Source organism: Triturus cristatus, chromosome 6 (assembly GCF_964204655.1).
Source record: "Triturus cristatus chromosome 6, aTriCri1.1, whole genome shotgun sequence".
Taxonomy (NCBI): domain Eukaryota; kingdom Metazoa; phylum Chordata; class Amphibia; order Caudata; family Salamandridae; genus Triturus; species Triturus cristatus.
Genome location: NC_140589.1, coordinates 671,502,069 through 671,518,937, shown reverse-complemented (window position 1 = coordinate 671,518,937; position 16,869 = coordinate 671,502,069). Strand labels below are relative to the sequence as shown.

The following is a 16,869-nucleotide window of genomic DNA, read 5'->3' as shown; positions in this document are numbered from 1 at the left end:
AAGGCTTTAAAACAGTGCAAACGGAAAAAAATAGTAACAGCGGAACGTTATTATCATTTTATTTTTAGTATTGCAGTTGCCCCGCAGCTGGGCTCCCCTGATGTCTAGGGAGGAGTAGTAGTGACTGCACCTTAGGTGCGCATGATGTCTCGGGCCGGCCAAACTGTCATGCGCACTTTGCATGTTCTCCACAGGCTGTGTTGTGCAGCCTGGGTGGAGAAAATGCACAGCCTCCCAGTCCCTCTCTGAGCGCCGAACCACGGCCTTCCCCGCCATCGCTCCTTAATAGCCGCCACTGGGCTGTAGTCTCATTTTTTTTTAAATACAACACAAAGTAGACAAAACCTGCATTATACCAAACTTATTGGCTTTTTCAATTCTTGTTAATATAAGCATCCCGATGGACTGCTGATACTAAAATGAGGTCACAGAATTTACCCAAGGGTAGATATTCAAGAAAAGGGTGTAGGACAAGTGATATTTCCTTTACCCCTGTCTAAGATCAGTCTGGGGTGCTGCAGCTGCGTCCCTTTCACAGTCTGCTTCATGACCCACCTAATGAAAATTGTGTCAAATCTTTAATTATATCAAATGTATCATTGAATCTTCTTCAAGTTCCCAGTTACCATCTATATCCCCACTAAAACCTCAAGTGTACAAAGAAGGACACATACAATATGTTTACCATTGGAAATCAACAGCAATACATGGCTGTTTCATACTCAAAAAGAAAAAAAGGTCCGCTAATAGGGAACCCATGACCAAACCGGCATTGCTTTTTTTGTCTCTTAACTTGTTACTCAATTTTTAAAAAGCCCAGTTCTACAGACAGGGCAGGCCAGCAGCTGCCCTCTCCTGCCTTACTCTTTCCTACCTATGGAGCACAAATACCATAAAGCTCTTAGGGCCATATGTACAAAACCTATTTTGAAGTTGCAAATGGCCCGATATGTGAATGTTGAAACAAATATTGTTAAGAGCAGGCAGTGGTCTAACATTTTTTATTTTCAAACACATCCCATTTTCCTATAAGGAAAAGGCTGCATTTAAAAAAAAAAAAGGGAGTTTGCTTTATTAAAAAGAAATCAGAGACATGGTGGTCTGCTGACCCCAGCAAACCACCATCTCTGTGATGGCCGCAATTCCATATGGGGTCGCAATTTGCGACCTACCTAATTAATATTCATTAGGTAGGTCGATTACGACTCCATTAGGAATCACTAAATGAAACTGAATGGGTTTCATACTTTAGTAATTGTGAATTCCTAATTGTGATTCGCAAAGATTCACAAATAGCAATCCTTTTCCCTTTGTTGATGTAAACAAAAAATATTTGTTTCAGAGGAGTCAGTGAACTACTGCCTTGTCTTAAACAAACAAATAAAGAAAAAGTTTTCTTTTTAAACCTGGTCCTATATCCTTTAAGACAAACGAGATGCATTAAAAAAAAAAAGTCTGTTTTAATAAAAAGCAATCGCAGACATGATGGTCTGCTGACCCAAGCAGGCCACAATCTCTGTGATGGCTGTGATTTCTAGTGGGTCACAATTTGCAAACCATCTCATTAATATTCCTGCTTTAGGTCGACTTGTGACTAACTAGGAATCACTATTTTAAAAATAAAACTATCCCACATAAGGAATTGAGATTTCCAAATTGCGATTCAGTAAGAATCACAATTTGGAAATCTCAATTCCTAATGTTGATACATCTGGCCCGTAAACCCGTTTTTTTTTCTGAACTTTCCACATCTGGCCCTTTCCCAGGCGCATTTGCAGGAAATACGTGGTTGTTGAGGCTTAGGGGTGAAACAAGAGAGACATTGAGCGATGCATTCTGAGCTGAATGTGTCTGTATGTATCACCAATTTACCTTGGACTGCGGGTGTCTTATTTGGTGCTGCTTGGTCATGATCTAGTCCCTAAACCCACTGCTTAAATATCAAAGAAAAAAAGATAAGTCCTCCTCGGGATCACCCTGAAAAAAGACAAAATAGGAGAAAACAGATCGCCGTCCTGCAGTTTCTGATACCAAAATCAATTTGATCAATTGATTTGCTGTGGCCTAAGGTATTCCTTGAGTTCTCTATATTTACTTTTTCATTATCACACTGACAATATCTTTAGGCGTTAAGTTCACATCGTAGACACCATCTATTGCAAAATCTTGCACACACTTTGTCAAGGAAAATATTTTAGAAAAAAATAATTTGTAAATTAACTAAAACTCTAAAGGAGACTTGCACGTTCTGGCTCCACCTTCCTATTATTTGATCGGTTGCTTAAGGTCTGCAAATATTTAACCATCTTATTTTTTTTACGGTGCCCCCTCCCCCCCATTTCTTTGGGCCATCCACTGGAGTCTTCATTATCCAGGATTACCTTCATTGCTCGGTACACATCCACTATCTAATTCCCATATGGTCCCACTTATGTTAAGACCATCTCTGATTTTATTTGGACAATATCACTAATGCAGGAAGGAAGGGTGTGGTTGGGTCTGAAAGGAAACTATGCAAAGTGTACTAATGCAGTAGTCAGTGAAATGCTTGTCCTCCTTCGATAAGCAAGGTACTAACTGCAAATTATACCTAAATGAGCCCTTTAAACAAAAGAAATGCTAGGTATACGAAATTCATGAGGATGAATGGCATCATTAGGTGACTCCATTCCATTCACATAAGGGAACACCACATCCTTCCTTATAAATCACCTTCTCTGAAAGGGGTTCTTGTCCTACCCTAACCTCTCATCTCAAAATGGGGTTTTCTCTACTATGATGCCTGTCAGATCCACCCCTGAAGTACTGAACTCAAAGAGGAGGCCAAAGCCATGGGATGAAAATCCTCTTGAGGAGATTTGCAAAATAATAAATTTATGATTTTTTACCTCTTTCAGATGTTAACTAAAGGTTTATACTTAGAATAAATGTATTTGGCATTTGTTTGAAACGTCATATGAATAATTGTAAAGTGTTCTATCTCACTTCTCCCACTCTGTATCACATCGGGCAACCATTTGGAAATGAGACCTAAGGATGGTTCCTGAAATAATTATTTTGCATTAGATATAGCTAGATTATCTGATCTGATATGACTCACATCAATTATTTAATTGTTAATTTGAACCAAAACACCTGCAATAGAAGCAGAATTGTTTACACTACCCATCCACCCTTGTAGACCACACCCTTACCCTTTAGGTCTATCAATATGCCAGAGCTTCAGAATACCTCAAAGGTATCATCACATGATAAGTTTGCTTGGTCTCCATTACTGCCAATTTCTAACTGCTTGTTGAGCACCAAGTGGGACGCAGGCGCATCTTGATAACGCTCGGCTTTGCATATTTAAGCATTGAAGTGAATAAAGCTCTCAGTGCAGATAATTTACAAAGCCTGTATGCCCTGTGCACATTAACAACTTTAGTAGCATTGATCCTCTTGAGCAGCACACCTTAAAACCATCTTGTCCAAGTACGTGTAGGAATAGGTAACAAAATGGTGAACCTACTGGCACTGCTCGATCTCATCTAATGGCCCAGGAGCAGAAAGATCAGGAAGTACTGAACTGTGATATATGACATAGATGACATAGATTATTCTTACAAAGTGGCAATTTTCATTTAACGCAGTAAGTTGCAAACGTAATGTAGCATCAGAATATCACGATAACACTGCGGATGCCCTCTGAACAGGAACACAGAATAAGTTACTAGGTTTTGTTAGTGTTCCTTGCTCCTTGAGCAATATTGTTTGTTATTCGGAGAAACGTAGTAATACACTCTCAAGTTCCTGTGGCGTCGCATGAAATGTAGAATTTGTTCCCACAACCAAGTGCTCTGCGTAGAGATTGTCCACTGAAATGGTGCTCTCTCAGGAGAATATGGACCAGTATATCAAGTTAAAAAGGATGTATGCTCCTGGAAATATTGTCCGTGAATACTTGTCAATGGCATGGGTGTCAATGCGCATGCTGACGTATCGTTGACTTTTTCTCCTGTTGGAATGCCTTTCTGTGCCAAGTGCGAGCTGGACCATTATTCTATCTTCTGTCTCTCCGTTTTCAGATCCACGGTGCCCAAGGTTGTTCACCTCCCCATCGCTGTAGCTACTGTCCATCATACTCGGCCGGTGCTGCGAAAGACCGCATGTACAAGGAAACTGCGAACAAATAAAGAAGCTCGAGTCAGAGGTGATAAAGGGACATTTTTGCATATTTCTTTTTTTCAAATGTATGGATTTCATGCAAACCTAAAAGAAACTGTGGCTTCTTTCATATGGCAGTAACATTGTAATATATATAGACAGTAGAGCACAAAGGTATATTACACGCTGTTGTGCTAGAAGTAGTTTGAGGAGCCGTTTGCTTTATAGATCATCTTCCAATAATGGCTTCTACCTGCAACATCCTCCACCACTGGGTCTTCATCATCATCTAGCCTGGATAATATTTTTGATTTAAGCAATAACTCATCAGTTTATTCTCTTAGTAACTCATGGGACCCACCCCAGCTGTACTTACATATTTGTTTAGGTTGCACTAAAGATCTACACCATCCCTCGATTCCATCACAATGCATAACATCACACTTTTTGGTTTGGCAGATAATGTCTCGTCCAGTTCAGTGCAATATACAATGTGCCAATCCAGCAAATCTTGGCTAGAGCGACTACGTACCTTTGGCATTTTCAGTAGTGGAAGTGAGCTACTCAGTATAACATTGTTATAAACTCTACTCCTAAACAGTTGCAGTGCTTCAGACATCATTGCAAATGGCAGACTAAAAAATCTCTGCCGCTGTATCTCTTAAATCAAAGAGTTAAAGCAATTGGCTTAGAGAACTTCCAAAGCATGGCCATACATTGTATTTGCTGCATGGATGTTTATGTGACGTAAAGCGAATGAGAAGAGGGGGGAGCTGCACTTTCTCCACTGAGTCATCTTTGTCTTCTTCCAGCTGGTTGGAGGGAGACTCTATTTCTTCTTCATCTTAGTCTATGGCCACAGAACCTGCAGCCATCTCCACAGTGGGTCTTAGGACTTGAATCTGACTTAGAAGACCCTGTTAGCCTCTCTAACAGACCCAATGGCCATTAAGTGATTTTTTGAGGGAGGGTCATGTAAAGCACTGGTCCACTTGTCCTCCAAAATACATAGTCTTATAGGTTTCATGATGAGAACAACCTGATCATCCTGATTGCCATCTTAAGTGGTCTTTTGATCATATCACGCTTTGATGAAGCCCGGCTGATGGGAAGCAGTCCTGTTTCTAAGCATGATCTGAACAATCTTCTTCTGAAGAAACATCACATCACCTGTGGGTGACCTCTAGTTAGATTCCTGTCCCTCTCTGACAGTGTGCAAGGGGACTGGGCAAGATGGCTCAAGAGAAGCCCAGCCCTACTATTGTTTCCAGCACTTGCTTGTAAGCAAAAATCATGAAAGTTCAGATGATGTTTCATTTCTGCATACTGGGGTTTCTAGAAAATCACTTATGTTTTTGAGTAGTTTGTTAAAACACTTCTCTCACATATCTTTCATGTGTGTGGACATGAAGTCGATTCCCTTGACAGAGAGCAGCCCTTTAAAGAAACTGACCTGCCTAAAATTCCCAGCAGGGTGCCTAGCACTGTAGCAGTCCTCTTGAGTGGTGTGTCTAGGGCTAAGTGGTGTCATCACCTAGCATATGTGTCACCCAAAGTGGTAGGAGGGTGCAAGAAAGCAACAATGCCCTATCAAACAAACCCTATCTTGCGGCAGGGGAGTGGTCATCAGACCTCCAGACTTCTTGGACAATTGGCAAGTTTTACACATCTGGCAAAACCTGTGCACAATTACGTCCATGACAGGCCAGTAGAAATAGGGAAAGTGCCTTTCCTTGCTCTTTTGATCACAACAGATGGACCTAAAGTCAGGAACGGAAATGCAATAATCCACTTTCCCAAAAGTAATTTAAAGAGTCCACAAGCGTCATCATCATCCTGTGTCTGTGCTTGTGCAAAAAGACCCACAAGAGTAGGACACTGTTGTTTTGCTTTGATACACTCTGGCCTGTCAAGGCCTCACCCCAGTATCTTCTCTTGCCATTTATGAAGGCCTTAGAGGACCTAATCACTAACTTTGGTGCCTAAGTACAGCCCTCCTCGCGTGGGTAGGTAACTGAGGGCTCCACAATAGGTCCAGCAATGACAGCACACAATTGTGCTGTGCTGTGCGCTCCGGCTTTGTGGGCCACCTGTTCCCAGGTTACCCCTTCAGAATTCTCCAGGATGCTGTCAAGGCAACATCCACCATTTCTTTCTTGATCGGGACCCTGCTTCATAAGCAATGTAAGTAAAGATTTCCTCTTTTTTAAGTTTTGAAATATTTTTCAGTAATCAAATGAAATCAAACCAAACACCAAGAACGAATGGCATAGCAATTCAGCTATAACATATGTGTATTGTGCATCAGTAACAGCACTTAGACAGTGAAATGGAAAACAAATCTACAGACTGCAAACAACAATAGCAAATCCACCTAACCCAGGACAGCCCTAGTGTGCCACCTCCAAGTGATCACTCATGAAGTTGATCATCAGCTTTATTAACTTTCCCATCCCTGCCCAAATTGTTTATATATAAGTGGAACTATGGCCCACCATCCTGGGTCTACAGCATGGATTAAACATTTGACAGTCATAGTACACATGGAGTCCACTATTGCAGGGGTTCTAGAGCTCATCCAGTAACAAGAGATCTGCCAGTGTACAGTCAGATTGTCTAGCCTCAGAAATGGCGTGTCCACTAAGATGGTTGTATCAGTGTAGTTTTCGCAGAAGTCTAATGGGTGGGCCACAAGTGGGACAGAAAGTACCTTAGAAAAGATTCATGCATCATCTCCCTAAAAGGACAGGACTGGTGCCAAATATGGTATATAAGGATCTCACGGGCAAAGCAAATTTCTAAAAGGTCTCAGGATATGATGGGTCCTTCCTATGAAGCCTGGTTGATGTATAATGTAGCCAGATTGCAACTTGTATATTGCAGAGTCTAGGACAGAGTGATATATTTTGTTGGTCTTACACTGAAAGCTCGATTTCAGGAGAAACATGCACTTTATATTTTGTCCTCAGAGTGATGGTGCCTGCAGTTCCTCTCTCGTCTCTCTCTCTTGCACTCTGGAATACTGCGATGGCATTACCCCATTGCAGCCTGCAGCTTGCATAATGTACTGAGCAGTCATAAGCAAGGTGGAGGATAAGAGAAGCCATCGTTTTGTTTTAGTGACTCCCTGTTCCTATGATATTCTCCATAAGAATTGTTTTAGTAAGACATTCACCATCCATGAGAACATCCTGTCACCTGTAGATACTGAAGTATCTAAAGTTCTGCTGTATTTGTGTGTCACAGGAAGCACCACACAAATAAATCTAGGGTGAAAAGTATTTAGGGCCTTGGAGCAATTTGATTTTAGGACCACCGGATGGCAGGAATTGAGTCATGGCCTCTCGGGAGTGCTTTACAAATACGAAGACATTCAAAGATTCGATGTAAGGAGAGATTGCTGTGTGATGCACAGGCCATCCAGTCAGCACGGTCTGGTTAGTGTGTGAAGATTTGTACACGCAATCTTCTAACCTTGGAGGAGCATTTGTGCCCACATCTTACTAAAGAAAGGAGCAGTGAGGGTGAACCAAAGTGTCAAGAAGCAAACCTTTTACCAATCCTACCAATTCAGGTGGTAGGTTATGACTTTGTGACAGGTCCTCTCTTCTATGAATTCAAGATGGCAATCCTAAAGGTTTGTACAATTCCTGCTTCAAGAGGCTAATGCCGAAATGCTTCATGCTCTGGCAGTCTCCTCGGACACTGCTAATCTAGACACCATCTCTAATACCCAGATTGGCAATCTCAGTTTTGACCTCCAGTCATAGTTTGACAAGGGTAGAGGGTTTTCGTATATTGTTCTCTTCTTTTTTTTTCAAATGGAGTTTGACCAAAGCCACATTGAGTTTACAAGATCTTATCGGGGTTCATATAGGTTTTATCAACCATTGTGAGACTAACTCCAAAGTCTATGTGTCTAAAGTGTTAAAATGACCGCTAATTCAGGCATTTAAAGTTTTGGTGATTTAATAAAACTGAAAAAACATATGCAGTAGGGGTTTTGGGTCTCAAAAGGTGAAAGTAATCCATGCCTCTCTAAACGTCTGAGGACCTGGATGACCGTCATAAGAGAAAAAATAATAGGTGGGACAGCTAGTGCTGGAGTGGGTGGGCAAAGGGTTCTGAAATACAAAACATGAAAAAGAAATTCCTAGAATAAAGTGACAACTGGTTGTCAATAAGGGATGTTAAGCTACCTGTCTGAAATGATGTGCTTTGTGAATAGAAAGAACGTTACAATGATGTACAGATTTTAAATACTGGTGTCATGTTTTAACTTACAAAGTAATAAATTAACTGTGTAACAAAGTAATCTGTTGTGTTATCGGTGAGCAAGTTACATTTCTTAAATATTTAAAATGTTGACTTCCTAATACAATAATTAAGAGTAAGTGATCTTACCTTTTCTCTTAGTTTCCTTTCCTTCCGCTCTTGGACTGTGGTCAGGTAGTTCACTGCAGCGTATTCCAGCACAGAAAGGAAAACAAACACAAAACTAACCCAGAGGTAAATGTCCACAGCTTTGATGTAGGAGACACGTGGCATAGAGGCGTTCACACCCGTGATGATCGTAGACATGGTCAGTACAGTGGTAATACCTGCAAAACCATATCAAGACCACTCATTAGACACAAGATACTACCACTAAGTGACTGGTGAGAAATACCCTACAAAAGTACACATTCATTGGCTATCCATACCCACAGACATCTGTTTAAGAACAGACCTAATTCAGATGTTACAAGGAAACACTGGTGTAGATTTACTATCCATTACAGAAATATGCATTGAAAGTGCAGACATATTCCCCGGTTACTTACGCAAAATCTTCATTGCGTCTAGCGTAGTCTGCCTCGCCACATGGGTTCACTGCGTTTTCACTGTGGCGAGGAATACTTACGTGGAGGTAATATACCGGTTACTACTCCAAGTGTAGTCTTCCTCGCCACAGCAAAAACATAGTGAGACTTACGAGGAGGTAATGCTGCAATAAAAGCTTTCTGTGTTTACCAAAATGTACTCCGTCATTATGGAGCTGGTTATTCCGCCAGCACTCCCATTGGATATGTGTATGCCTAGGCGTCGCAGCAACTCTTCCAGAAGCGTGAACTTGATCAAAACCGTTGTTTGAAACACACATCAGGTCTCCATTATCCATGCCGGTGCATAGGCACAGCTAGCTGCATAGGAGGAGGCAACTCTAATTCACAAGTAAATCAGGTCTAAACCTGAATAAATTGCCCTTAATCCTAAATTCACTTGAGACTCTTGAAATGGTGGCCCCAGTTATAGGCTGTTGGAAACTGGATTGTCAAGCTACGGAAGAGAGGGACCCCAGTATTCACATGAGATGTTTTTGAGGTCCCACATGGTTAACACAATCTAGCACCTTTGAGTACAAACAGGTTTTGCTTAGTAAACTTTCAATTTACTTTTGGTAGCCTGGAACAAGCACCGAGGTCTTCCTTAGAGGGAATACATGTTGTATCTGAACAGCATCACCAAAAAGAACATTAAAGTTTCATAAATTTTTTTATATGGAGTGAATTGGCCCAGATTGTAGACACCTCTGGAGCCAACTGGTGATGGACAGAAATCAATACAGGACAAGTGGTTCACCACTGCCAAATATTTGACATTTGGATTTAGCCTTTTCTTGGAGGCCATAATCCACCAGCTTGGCAAGGGGGAAAACTGTGGCTGCGATGGACTCTAGATGTTAGAGATGCTGGTTCTGCAGTCTTGCAGGAGCTACAAGCAGTGCTGCAAAATGCTCAGTGTACGACAAACCTTGAAATTGTAGCTGCTGAGATTATGTTTCCACCTGGCACATTTTGTTTCTAATTATCACTCGTACGATTTTCCTTGGAACTTTTCTGGAAGTCAGAACTAAGCCTGCAGTCTGGGGCCAGGCAGAGCTCCACAAGGTTGGATACCTTCGTTTTGAGCTGCTGCTGAAGATTTGTTGCTTGCAGCACAAAACACATAGTGCAAGGAACGTGAAAATCTTGCCAGCTGTCGCATGTTCTGTGTCTTGGTCTTCAAACTGTGAAAAACATTTTAAGTCCAAACTTTAATAACCTGTAGCAAAGTTCTGTGACTTCAGTCCTGGTGCTCCAAATGTCCCCAAACATGCTCTAAGGACAATACACTAGAAATTATTTTTTTTAAACTTATTTTTTATTGATTTTTCAGTAACAAAAACAGAAAAAACATACAGTGCAGGTTATCCGATTCATATACAGTTTGTAGTCTAGCAATTAAAAGGTTCAGTCCCACAGCGTCCTAAAACTATACACGCATTCTAAACATTGAATACTGGAGAAGGGGCCATCCCTTGGGCTCTGGGTGCTGTGCATATATGGCATGAAATGCAAGGGAACCAGATTTGCAAGTACAGCACACAAGGAGGAGGCCCACATATATATACTTGAGCTTTGTGAAATGTTTGCCACATCCGCAGCCCTCCCACAGCCACTCGGATGCTTTAGAACCGCTATCGGAACCCGAATCGTCATTTATTTGAAACTTAAGTAGCAGTTGTGTCCATAACAATATCTAATTAGCTGCACCGTCATCTGTGCATGACACTCATGTGTTAATCTTCCGCCACACCCCATTCTAGTAAATCCCTCAGTCAATGTTCCAGATTAGGCGCTCATGCACCCATCCACCCAACAGCCACTTGGCGTTTTGCCAACAGGAGGGGGCCAGCTGAGCTAGTTTGTAGGGATCTTGTGACCCTTTGGCCGAGCCACCACTCTTATCGAGCATGCCAACGGTGTTGGGAGGATCTTTAAGCCAGTGGAACTATCAATGCATGGCAGCACCTGTCCCCAATATCCCTGGACTTGAGCACATTCCCAGGCTAGATGTAGAAACGCCTGGTACAGTTCGCCACCCTGGTGGGGTCCATTTTTATTAAATTTGAGTGATGTGACATAAGTGCGGTTTAGAAAATGAAAACGAAGCAATTTAAATCTATTATAACACGAGAACGTGCGCACCAGTTACATTGCCCCCTCCCAGTTTGAATCTGAAATGGGCATACCCAATTCTCGGTCCCAGGCCGCTCGAGCCACATACTGGTTATGCACCATGTCGCCCTTGAGCGCTCTGTAGAAAAGGGTCATCAGTTGTCTCCCCTTCCTCACTAGAGAAGCCCGTCGAGCACCCTGGAGGGCCTCGGTGCAACACACCAGACATTCACTTTGGAAAATGTTTTTGCCCGTCCCCTGTCAGTACCACAACCGACGTTTACTTCCAACATCTATAGCTGGTTGTTATTGCATAGATGTCCTTGAACCTATTCTCTGTTTTTGTCTTCAGGAGGCAACCCACTTCTCTGGCCCTGTATGCAGCCTTTATAGTCAGAGAAACAAACAAAAGCATGTACAGTCCTCTCTCTAACCTTCTGCAGGCAAACAACATACCTCTTATTGTGTTCTTACATTCCAGCAGCACTCAGAACTGTGAGTAATGAGCAGTGTTTTATTTAGTGTATCCACTAGAGCTTGATTCAGTCCCCAGACCAAACCATTTTAATATACCTGTACAGTATTCTCTTCCCTTTCTCAACTGTCTTGATCCAGTTCCATAGACTGAAGGCAGGAATATACCTCACAAGACCCCATTTATCAACATTCCATGATGGCCAAAGGGGTACTTGGCTTAGATGTGTTTATTTATTATTTAATTTAAATATTTATTTTAGAGTCCTATATAGTGTTCATGAACTAATGAACTTACATTAGCACATAACTATGGTAAAAAAAGGTAAGGTGTTGTTTAAGATAAGCAGAAAGCTGTGAATCATATGAGAGATTGACTGACAGCATTTATTACCTGTGCACCACTATCGAATGGATCTCTGAAAGGGATTTGGTCCTTAAATCCACTAGAGAAGAATTTAAGAAAGAAGATGATTCTCCAGAAAAAGATCTTAAGTTCAAAGAGTTCCGGTTGGAGTGGTACTTGGTGTACTCACTTGTCTGTGAATTCAAGTGCAGGGTTTGATTAGGCATCCAATTTCAAATTTCCTCTTGCTTCAATCAGTAGTAATGTAAACTGAAAAGTATTGGAGTGATATTGTCAAACCTTGAAATGGAATATAAGACTTTAACTGGGGGAGAGATGGTTGTAAAACAGATGGGATAATGTTGTGCTAGGTGTAAGGCTACCCAGTAAGAATCCTGTTCCGAATGTCCAAGCATGAGATAACCAGTATCTAAGAAGTAGTCTTTTAGATGGGTGGTCCACAGTAAAAGGTGATATTTGGCGGCTTTGATCATTTTGTTTATGTGGGGAGCGATGAAAGAAAGAACTCCAGAACAAAGCCTACGCATTTCTCTGTGGGAGAAATGGATGGAAGGAGAGATGTCTATTGGTTTGAGTTTTTAAACAGATTTAGATGTTATGCATGTATTGGTGTATGTAGACTGCCAGTCTCTAGAATAACTAACTCAAGATCATCTGAGCAGCGTGGCTACTGACATAGAACTTTGCTGCATATTGGCAGGTGTTGCAGCATTGCCTGATGGACGGCATCCAATCTTCACCAGCTAGGATCGGTGAGTTAGAAAGGAGGAGTACCAATCACCCATCAAGAATCCCATTTACCTCATCTTAGATTTTTTTTTTTTAATCTATCACAGTGCTTTAGCCGCATTGAAAAAAAGATTGACAATCACACACAGAGTTGCTCTTTACTAGTGTAGGCAATGAGTTGTCAAGATGCACATGTTTCAATAGCTTTTCCGAGCATGCTTAAGTTGAATAGGTTTACAATTTGCTGGAAGATCAGAGTCGAGTTTGGGTTTTTCTATACTGTGTATGTTTTGGCCTTATTCCTTCTTGTCAGGAAAGATTCCTTGGTAAATGGTAGTATTGATCAGCATGTACCACAAAGAAGCAAATAGATGCAATATTTGGATGTTTGTTGGTAAGACGTTCTTCAGAAGTTATAGAGTGAGACAAATTCATTGGAGTTGATCAATATGTATATGTACAAGATCGACTTTAGTTTGCATTTGACCCTGGATTCTGTTATGGACTGGAGTGCTGGTGTCCCTGGCATCTCGGCAGTATGGAGCTGCTAAACCTCCCTTCAATGCATGTGTTTTTCTCTAAACTATGGCTGAAGTAGCATGTTTTATTTTTTCGCAAGTCAGCCTTAAATGCTCACAAAATGTTGATGTGAACCAGCCAGGCACTAAATACTCCTCTAGCTTTGGTGTTGGATAAAAAGTATAAGGGCCATTTTCATTCCTGGTGAAGGTAAATCTTCGTATTTAGAAGGTAACTGCAAGCTGAAAATATGTTCCCCATTATGAAGATTAAAATGACTGGCTTGTTACATGAGCTGTGTGTGGACTATGCTATTCTGCTTTTCCAGCCCAACCTAAGTGGATAGCCAGCCTCTCCGCAGTAGTGAGACATGACCAGAGGTAAACACACATGTGTGCTGCTTCACGGTTGTATGTCAGAATATAAAAATACCCATTGGGTGTAGATTTGCTATCATTATTTAAAGCGGGTGATATTTTTGAGAATGCTATTAAGGACAGGATATTTCAACTAGACAATATTTTCAATACTCCAGTATCATATCTGCTGCATACATGCTCAGGATGAGGATACATCATCCTCAGCATGACCCTAAATAGTGCAAACAGTAGAGGGCGCTACTGAGATGCTGTTTCACTAATGAATGTGGACTTTACCGATTAACCACCAGTGAGGAGGCTTCGTTGGGCAATTAAGACACAATCAATATGCAACTGCAGGCAATAATATAGCGATGGAGCGCTTTTAACTGGTGGTCAGAGTATTCTTTAAAAGTAATTTATTCCGTTTCCAGTAAAGTAACAAAAAGACAATTGGACACATAAGTACTATGTCTATTTGTAAGACAAAACATGGTGCAGTTACTGTGTGGCAGTGTTTTGGGCATGATTTATTCTATTTAAATGTATCTTCTGTGATCATTTCTATCTTGGAAAGATGTCTGCCATGTGACATGCGCTAATAGCCGGCTTTTGCAACAATTGGCATACTGAAGTACCTCTTGTTATGAATCGTAGACGTGATTACATATAGGCACTCTATGAAAAATGATACTTTCTTCTTGAGAAAACCTTCTAAAAAGTGTTACTACAGCCAAAACGCAGCAACATCGATTTTCTGAAGTCAACTCAGTTGCTCTGTAATGTGAAGACATAACACTGTGGCTACTTTCACAAAAGAACTAAAGGTTTGTTACATAAACTCATTAGTAACACTTAAAATGATTTTGATAATTTATGGAAAGGATAGTTATTTTTATCCACCAGCTAATTGTGAGATTTCCTATATATACGAAGATGTGCTGAGTGGCGCATGCTGTTAGCATTGTTGAGTGAGGGGAGGAGGCCTTTCTGACTGTGTCTTTTCCCTTTTGTATCGGATGACTTTAGCGTTCCTTGTGGGCTGCCTCAGGGATCTTCTCTCAGTCCCAAACATTTTTATATATGTATTTGGCTCCCTTAGGTGCTCTGATTAGAATTCAGGGGTCTCCAACCTTTTCTGTAATAAGAACTACTTATGTTCAATTGAAATCCTCCACAGCTACTATTACTAGAGTTGTAATAGTGACCACATCATGCAAGATTACATTATTGCATAGCTACAATGGCACTGGCATCAAGTTAATAATATGTAGTAATATATCTCCCAAATGCTGCATGATTTATCACTCACACACCAGCTTTAAATATATTTTGAAAATGCAATCAATCATTTTCTCCAAACATCAGCCTGGGAGTTCTGAAAATGAACACACACTCATTTCAAATACACACTTTTCAATGTTGGTGTACATATATTAACTCCTACGAGAAAATGTTTTTAATTTAATAGGCTAGGATGCACACAGGTAGCTGGAGAGCTACCAGTAGCTCGTGAGCCATTTGTTGGAGAAGCCTGGATTAGATCCTACGACTTCTCCTGCACTCGCAGATGTCACCCAGGTTGCTGTTTCCATCTCTTACAATCTGGAAGAAACAAGGAGTTGTTTCTCCACCTGCATGTCAGCTATCTTTGAATGTATGAACCACAGCTTTCTGAAGCTTAATGCTGGAATAACTGAGATATTACTTTTCGATGTCAATAGTCCTAAGGGGTTTTCCAAATGGTTTCTGAAAGAACTTGGTTCCACAACATCTACCACTCTGTGCAAGAAACTTGGGTTTACTGTTTGACAGAGACCTTTCATTTGCATCACACATCATTATGATAGTTTCTAAGATCTTTGCTATGCTGCAGACTATTCACAAAATTCTTTTATATCTGCCCATTTTTGTTCATAAAACCACAGTCCAGGCTCTTATCTCATATCGCCTACACTACGCAAATGCCCTCTAGCTAGGTTTGCCAGCCTACATATTGAATAGGCTCCAAATGGTACATAATATGGTGGCACTTATCACTCGAAACCTTTCTCGAAGAAATTCAGTGAAGTCTCTTTTCCCTTCTCTTCACTAGCCTCCAGTGCAGCAAAGATGTGTCTTTAATGCTCTTTGCTTGGCCTTTAAGGCTATAACAGGCAAGGGTCCCATATATCTGTCCAGAAAGATCTGTCTTTATTCCCCTGTGTACACTCTCCATTTATCCCTTGCCACTAAGTTTGAGTGACCTTAGATTTCAAGAGGGAAGACCAAAAATAAGTCTAAACTTAGCTGTGGATTGCTGACAAATAAGATAGCTCTGAAGTGTGATGCCTGGCTGGATTTAATTTTTTTATTTATATTTCCACTCCTGTATGGTCTCAACCAGCATTGGGCCCAGGAGCAGAATTATTGTATATTTCAAAAGAAAAATTGAGTAAGACCCATGGACACTCCTCTTTTATATGCAACAAGAATGTCAAACACTCATTCTCAATCAATGGTCACTTACTGCTCATCATCACAAGTGTCAGCTCATGCTGTAAATATGGACAATACCACATTTGGGAAGTCCTGTGGAGTTTTCTTTTGCAGAGTGACCCGACCAATGGGGATTTCTAAACATTTCACATATTTTACCGACATGTATGCCCTTACCTAAAGGAACCCTGGCTGGCACAGCCCTCCGATCGATCCAAAAGGACACCCAAGACAGCATGACCATCAGAGTGGCAGGAAAGTAGGTCTGGAGCAGGAAGAAGAAAATGTGACGACGTAGTGTGAAGTTGATGTACAGACGGTTGTACCATCCTATATGGGTTCAAGAAAAAAACAGAAGGACGTCTTAGAGCAGAAATGGGAATTTTAAGAAAACTTCTTTAAAATGTGTTACAAGTCAAGTCTATTTTTGCTTCTCCCACCACAAACGTATAACTGATGTGCAATTTTCATGATAAGGAAATCAGCAAATTAAGCCTAAATTCAGATGAATATTGGTAAATATATGCATCCATCTCACTCCAACTTGTTCTCTTGAGATACTCTGGTGCAGGACTACTTATGGGTCTGATTCACAAAGGTAAATTTACTCTTTTATGTAAGTTTAGGATTATTTGCTATTCACCAAAGTTTTTTACTGGTAGTATCTTTGCGACTGCCGGGTCCCTGTACAAACAAATGTAGATCTGTTCTATCTTTTTATGTACGGAGTCTCCGCAGTCGTAGATATACTACTGGTAACAGACCTTTGTGGATAGCGAACAATCGTAAACTTAAATAAAAGTGTACGTTTACCTTT

At 40.9% G+C, this 16,869-nt stretch overlaps 1 protein-coding gene across 1 annotated transcript in view; it reads right to left on the bottom strand.

Annotated features, from left to right (window-relative positions):
* Positions 1-1,717: 1,717 nt before the first annotated feature.
* The window catches only part of LOC146817714 (gamma-aminobutyric acid receptor subunit rho-1-like), a 416,531-nt gene continuing 401,379 nt past the window's right edge, over positions 1,718-16,869 (bottom strand). Inside the window, exons 8-10 of the mRNA XM_085611171.1 lie at positions 16,230-16,382; positions 8,551-8,747; positions 1,718-4,161 (exon numbers count right to left, since the gene is read on the bottom strand). Of these exons, the coding sequence (XP_085467297.1) occupies positions 3,874-4,161; positions 8,551-8,747; positions 16,230-16,382 (638 nt within the window). The 3' untranslated portion in view covers positions 1,718-3,873. The remainder of the gene's footprint in view (positions 4,162-8,550; positions 8,748-16,229; positions 16,383-16,869) is intronic.